This window comes from Sinohyriopsis cumingii, chromosome 19 (genome assembly GCF_028554795.1).
Source record: "Sinohyriopsis cumingii isolate HCF-2022 chromosome 19, ASM2855479v2, whole genome shotgun sequence".
In the NCBI taxonomy this organism is placed as follows: domain Eukaryota; kingdom Metazoa; phylum Mollusca; class Bivalvia; order Unionida; family Unionidae; genus Sinohyriopsis; species Sinohyriopsis cumingii.
The window spans coordinates 31,255,451-31,263,101 of record NC_142979.1 but is presented as its reverse complement, the minus strand read 5'-3'; the positions used below and the strand labels follow the sequence as shown (position 1 = coordinate 31,263,101).

General features: G+C 32.3%; 1 protein-coding gene across 1 annotated transcript in view; it reads right to left on the bottom strand.

Annotated features, from left to right (window-relative positions):
• Positions 1 to 1,909: 1,909 nt before the first annotated feature.
• Positions 1,910 to 7,651, bottom strand: part of LOC149775377 (TLC domain-containing protein 2-like) — a 32,652-nt gene continuing 26,910 nt past the window's right edge. The window contains exons 4-5 of the mRNA XM_089943231.1: positions 5,113 to 5,284; positions 1,910 to 2,360 (exon numbers count right to left, since the gene is read on the bottom strand). Coding sequence (XP_089799357.1) covers positions 2,140 to 2,360; positions 5,113 to 5,284 — 393 coding nt within the window. The 3' untranslated portion in view covers positions 1,910 to 2,139. The remainder of the gene's footprint in view (positions 2,361 to 5,112; positions 5,285 to 7,651) is intronic.

Here is a 7,651-nt window from a genome sequence, read left to right as displayed (position 1 = left end):
ATATATTTGAAACACATCAATTCTAACATTACAGCTGGAATATATCAGACTGGTAAACTTTCTAGAACTTGATCTCCCTTTTGCAGAAAACAGAAAACTAGATAAATTTCCAATAATATCGGCCTTTAAAAGCTGCAGAAATATATTTTCTGTCGGATAATAATAACAGAATGATGGGAGATGTTTTGATCTTTAAATCCAAACAAATCTGATGGATCATAACCACGATATTCATTGTCTATTTGTAAGGTATCACACAGTGTTGAGCACGTACAGGCATATACTGGTATTTTATTGAGTCCAAAACCCATTCCTATAACATCTATGTTGTAAATACTGCTTAAAGGCCAACATAAAAAGGTTTTCAATACCCAGACCGTTTGGGTTCAACATGTATCCAAAACCATATCTATTTAATTAATCTCAGATTTTTTAGACCTGCAAGTTTTACTAACATTTTGTAACATCTACATGCTATCTGTGATTGTTCATTCTGGTAAATTTTTTCAAGTATTTACTACATTCTGTAAAGTATTGAATACAGGTTGGAGGTCGACCACATTCATCTCGAGATAATGCAGAAAACATATGTGGTAATTTTAAATAACTGGCACAAAATCATATCTCCACAATTCTGCCCAATAACTACAATTGGAGAGATCATATTGTTGAATAATGTAAACAATTCTGAAATGGACAGAGCTCCAAGTTGACCATTAATCTTATAAAACATAATTAATGCTCTTCTTGCTTGTAATGCCAAGCATTCTTTTGCCTTAAACCAGATGAGTTTGGGAGTAACAAGAACTCCATATATCTATCTGATGATAAAGTTTCAATTTTATGACCTCAAAAGTAGCACTGCTCAACATTTCCTAAGAAATATTCAGTTTTTAAAATGTTAGATTGATCAAGAATAATTTTACACCTCTTTAATTGTACAATTTCTCCTTAATTGTAATTTGAAGATTTATCACACAATTTGCAACTTCATCAGCTTAATATGCAACAAAAATATCATGTATAGCAGGAGAAGAAATATTCCATGTGTACATTTCCCTCTTTATCTCACAATCAAATTTTTTATTAATATATGGTTAATGGATTAAAAAGAAGAAGTTTGTCTACTGCAGATTAACTTAGACACATGTAAAAAGGACATTAAACACTGACTATATGATACTTAAATGCTTTCCTCTGATACATGTCTTCAATAAACATTCATTAATCAATGCAAATGTTGTCATTGAAGATTTTGGTCTAGCACTAATTTTCACTGCATGATACGATACATGGCAGCTAGTATAATTAATGAAGGAAGAAGGGATGGCAAGTTTTCTGACATATCTACATTGGTCAAGACCTGAACCCATGAGCAGTGAGCAATGGCTTGTTTATCATCTGTAATATCCATGACGAGTTACACGGATGAATCAAGTTGTCAAAACTTGGGAGAATCTAGATTTACCATTCATTAGTTTGTTGACATTTATATAATGAATAAGATTTCTTTACAGTAGTATTATTCACCCACAGAAGAAGAAACATCAGAACAGTAAAAGCCTTACAAGAATATGTTGTCCTTCCTTAAATGAGCAAACTGTTCAAGTCAAAATCTTCAACTTAAAAATGTTTGGAAACACATCCATCATGAATAATATTAAAACCTGATCCTGGTCATATATCACTTACTTATACATGAATTAGTTTTACTATCATGCAGCACAAACTGGAATTAGTTCATTGGTTCTCTCATAAAAAGTAATACAGTAATATTTAACATCAACAATCTACTCTCACACAAACTAATGAAATACACTACTGCTTTAACTATCTGTGAAATTAAATCCTATACATTTTCAAGTTGTTCTTATTAAATGACAAACTTTGTAAGCAATCTGATATAAGTCCTGTTAATTGTTCAAGTTTAATACATTTGATCAATATAAAATATGCAATCAGGACAAGTTCACAACATTCAGTGCATGGTATTTGAATGACTCTGAACACTCACTCAAATAGAGCCATATAAGGAAATGTAATTGTTTACAGTTTTCACATTAATATAAGTGTATATTGTACACTAGCCTAAACTCTGATCAAATATATTTTAATTTAAAAAGGAACAGTTACTTTTCCTCAGTCATCCTTTGTTGCAGCTTGGCCCGTAGTTTGTAATTCCCTTTTCTTCAGGAAGTCACTGCGAAGAAGGCGATAAAAGAGAATAATGTTCATGACTGTGGTCAAGGCAAGACCCATACTGCCCAGACTATAAAACACAAGTGGAATCAAATTTTTATTGATAACAATCCATCTAGTCATCCAGGCAAGAGTGGCTATTCTGCATCCAACAAAGGTACCTACAAAAAGAAAAGAATAAATGTCACCAGAACCCTCCTGGAAATTGCTGATTCAAGTAAACAAAGGATGGCATGAATAAAAAAACATGTAAAGATCAGAACATTAACAATGCTACCTATTCATTTAGGTTGGTGAAAATCTTACAAATACTTATTCTGTGCAAGAAGTTTCATTCAAATTTCTGGAATAACATTTTTACTAGGCTTCTGTTTGTAAGAGATATATGCATGCACAATGGCATAATCATTTAAGAGAAGTAACTTTTTACCAAAAAAGGATCAAAACTTCAATGAAACAACTTAAAGATGTGTAAAATTAATTAGATAATATTCACTATATCAAAGTGTACAATATGAATTGTGTAAAAATGCATTCTAAGTCCAAATATGACTATAGCTATTTATTTGTTGAGAAAATGTGAAAACAAACATCATATAAGCAGCATCTCTTTATTCGTAGTGCACAAAATATCACTGTATATCAGGGGTAAAGCTAGACTTGAATTTTAGAGAAGTGACTTCTCCTTTAGGGCAGAACAAGGAGAAGTGGGAACAAAGCAAGAAAAGCAATACATACATACATGTGTGTGTGTTCTCTTTTTTTTAGTTTAATTATGTCCTCTATTTCTCAGTATGTTTTAACATTAGTTTTAAGCATTACTTTATTTTCAAGTTATTATCAACACATTTTGTAAGTGTATAAAAAGTATTATATTCCTACCCATTGTATTCATACTTGTAGTCATATATGTATGTTTACACTGAGATACTGAGATACATGCAGTGTATTTTGGCCATATCATTTAAAAAAGCACAGCAGAAACTATACATTGTAATTAAATTTAACTGACAGGAGTAACAAGAGTACAGTCTTGTAATTGCAAGTTTGTAAAGATGCTTAATAAATTACCATTTATTTTATTTTCTAAAAGCTTTGTATAAAATTGCAGTCAAAAATATTTCTAAAATACTCTGAAACAAGCTCTATCACATGTATATAGGAGCAAATGCACAAGTGAGTTCAAACAACACTGTTCGTTCTGATTTCATTGTTCCCAGAAAAACATTACTGTACCTATTCAGAAACAATACTGAGGAATTAAAGTCAATATATGACTGAACTGGACCCTTTTTTCCCTGACCAAATTGACACAACCAAGAAGATGTATTGAGCCATGTGAGTGCATATATTTTTAGAAGGGGGGGATTTTCTAAATATATCCACTCACTTTCTAGCTTCATAAAATAATCCACTGATAGGATTACAGATTTATGGTTTTATTATTTGGTAGTAACAACACGCACTAGTTAAACAGTATATGCTTCACTATATTTGTCATATTTTCACAAAACGAATGATGTCAAAAAACAGCCTCAACCTTAGACCATTTTTTACAATTCCACAATAAATCATTGTCCCAAATGTTTGTGACCCACATGATTAAATATTTAGGCTAAATCTTCTATCACATAATATTTAAACTTTGTTTTCATTGAATTATATATTCTCCTTAGTCTATATGCCCAACTATTTCTGAATACAGACAATCTAATGAAATTGTATTTCAATGATGTAGTGATGTCTGCACTTGCTGGCTCACTTACTGTCTGAAACTGATTTTATAAAGAAAATATTGCAAACATGGCAGTTAAAATCTTAATTTTTTAAAAAGAAATAAATTAGAAAATGATCTTCATTTATTATATTTAAAATAACAACAAATTACTATTTATATATTGATGTTTAAAATTCGAAAAAGAAGTTTGCATATTTTCATCATTAAATAGTACAGTAGGTCTAACTTCAGGAAATCGAGCAATGATATCTTGCTCCGAAAAGGGTTAATGGTCAGTTAGCAATTAAAACACAGCTGTAAATGTTGAAGAGTTTGTTTGTCAGCATAATTCGTATCAACACTGCACAAATAAATTTTGCCTTGGGCTAGAACACATCAGTGTCAGAACTTCCTGGCCACAGCACGGGAGCATCTCAAGCGTCATAAACTACTGCCAGTCATTGTACGATGAAAAATCATAGGGGGAAGTCGCTTTCACTTTCCTAACAGAAAAAAGTTCAGTTTTCTGAAAATGTAACGCATCCCATGATATATATCAAGCCATATTTGTGTAACTATTAATAAATATGTTCAAACTGAGAAATGAATGAATGAACACAATGGCAGATAGATGAACAGATGTGTATGGAGCTGATAAATATATGTGTAATTTTACTATAATTAAAGGCTAAATTATCAAATTTCTAGAATGAGCTTAATAATGTCTGCACTAACGTATATATCAGCTTAAAAGTCAGGTTCAACTGTGCCTGCAGATCTGGGGCTATGTATTTGTTCTACTGGTTAGTCCAAACAAACTGCATAGACCCTGATCTGCTAGCACATTATGCAACAGCTGATCTGGATCTGTGCAGTTTGCATTTGGATCTGAGTTATAAGCAAAGATATATGGTACATTATTGCCTGATTTCAAGTTTATCAAACAATTTTATGCATGGTTTCTAAAATGACTATCTTGAAACTAAGTTCAAATTTTCTACTCTGATAGTTTTATAACTACTGGGCCTGGCCTTAGAGCAAAGGATTCCACAAACCTGCAGGAACTTATAACCCTTACCTGCTTTAGAAAAGTAACTGGTGGTGGCTCCAGTTTTCAGTTTTGAAGAAAACTCTAAATTTACATACACATAATAAAACAAGTTTGATTTTTCACAGAAGACAATTTCTGAACTTACCTAGATTGACAATGCTGTTTAGTCTGTAAAACTGGTTATCCTTTTGAAAACCACAAATTTGTAGAAGCTGTCGCATGTGAAGAAATATGCTATTAAGCTCTACTAATAAGGCAACGACAGCATATCCCACATATAATTTGGTTACTATGGCAACTGCAAAACAAACTATTATCTGAAATAAAAAAAATAATTGAGGAATCAACATGACTGTGGGATGCTTTCTGTAAAAAATGTTTCCAAAGTTGGATCTCGGATCACTCACCTGGCCATGCAGCCAGCTGTAAGAGGTGTCCAAAAATCTGGAACAGTAAGATACTTTCCGCAAAATTTATTCCTGTGCTGTCAATTGCATAACATGAATTCTGAACTGTTTTATATATAACTCAAACAATATTTGATGGTACATCAATTTGTCATATACTGAAAGACCTCGATGCTAAAAGGCTTTCTGACAGAACTGGTCAAATTCTGTTCCACACTCTTTAATAGATAAAACGCTTTTTTTAAAAATTTCTTCACAGAATCTGATGGTAAATAGGTATCATTCATTTGAAGGTGCAGTGCTTTTAAGCAAACACTTTTTGTATTATTTGGTAAAATTTTGTAACGTTGCTTTTTAGAACAATTTATGAATTTTCCTACTTTTATTATCAGGATCCATATTTTACGGCAGATGGTTATTTTTTGTATAAACTTATAAGCACTTCATGACAAGATGTTTCCTGTCAAATTCTGTTCAGTTATTCTTAAAATAATAATGCATGTAACAAAAATATTAATAAAAATGTTCAAACTGACAAATGAATGAATGAACACAATGGCAGATAGATGAACAATAAAAATAACAGAGGGTACAGTTCATTTTAGCTAAACATATGCTAATTTCACATGAGGCCATAACAAGCATGCAATATTTCACAAATGTACACAATATATATACATATGCAAAGGAACATATTAGCGGACAGTTAAGATCAACAGTTCACCTAACATGTACACCATTATACCAAGTTTGTAACTGATTAAAACATACTTTATAAAAGGGGAAACTGGCAGAATATATTTAGGTACCTGAGGAACATTCCACTTTGAATAATGCAAGATAATCAGCTTGGTTTGGTTCAAGTCAGAAGATCATGTATATGTAAATTATTGTTATAATACATTTGTTCTTGGTCTTGGTAGATTTAAACACAGGTTTGGTCTTAAAGAGTACACAGAGGCTGTAATACTGGTTGGTAAAAGCATATCATTCAGGTAAAAAGGAATTCAATTATGCAGGGTATTATACACGTAAATACAGCTATGATACGAAATTCTTTTGTCATAATAAAGTCAGTTTAAAGATTTTAACAGCTCAGGTAATGGTGTCATTGGATCAACATTAAGTATAACTGCAATATAAAAGGATGCTTTTGAAATCTGATTATAGGATTAATATTTGTGTGCATGAGCTCCATACTGTACAATAGCAGTCCATAATATGTAATACACAATGCTAGAATGCTCAGTCATGTTCCATGTGATAGCTAGAATGTTACAAAATGTTCCATATGATGGCTGGAATGTTAAAGACATATTCCATATTATGGGTAGAATGTGTGTGCATGCATATGTGTGATTTGGATTTTTAATGTAGCTTTAACAATTTTTCAGTCATATCACTATGATGTCTGCAGTGTGGCAGTTTATAGTATGTCTAGCACTGGGGCATCATGCGGCAGACATACAGCATTATGTCCCACCCAGTCACATTATCGTCACATCAGGCCAACCAGTCTTAACACTAACCTCTTAATGCTGAGCGCCAAGCAAAGGAGCTGTCAGTACCATTTTTAAAAGGCATTGGTACGACTTGGCTGGGGTTCGAACCTGCGACCTCCTGCATCTGAGATAGATGCTCCAACAACTAGGGTGGCACTCTACAGTTTTACGTTTTGCATAGGGTTAGAATTTTAAAGAAATGAATTTCCCCGGCTTTCCTCACTGGTTATACTGGCTATTTAAAAAAGACCTTGTATATCTTAATTATAATTCAAAGAACCTTTAATTCCCTTTATTTTGGTGTATGATTGGTGGGTGTAATGTGAGTTATAGTGTATACAGCTTGGCCTTACTCCAGATGTGCACCTTTCAAATAAGTGCTATCTCCATTTGGTCATTTTCACTTCCTGAACTTCAGAGGTAAATTGTATAAAATAGTGCCGATAACTTTTTTTTACATTTTATATATTTGGTAATTCATTCATTGCACTTTCAGAAGCTGGTATTGTCTAGTCTGGCAAAATTAATTTTCCCTATTTTAATAGCTGCTATGGATAGTGTACTTAAGACTAATTCAGACTGATTTTTTTTAGCACAAGGGAGCAGTCATTTTAGTTAGCAGTGTTCTTAGATATGTACAATTTCCAAAGAAATATCATCCACATTACATTAATGTAACATAGAGGTATGCCAACATTCTCTCCATTGTGCATGTTTTAAATGCAAACAACTTCACCTTACATATGTCACTCTCTCAAAAGTACATAATAACTGG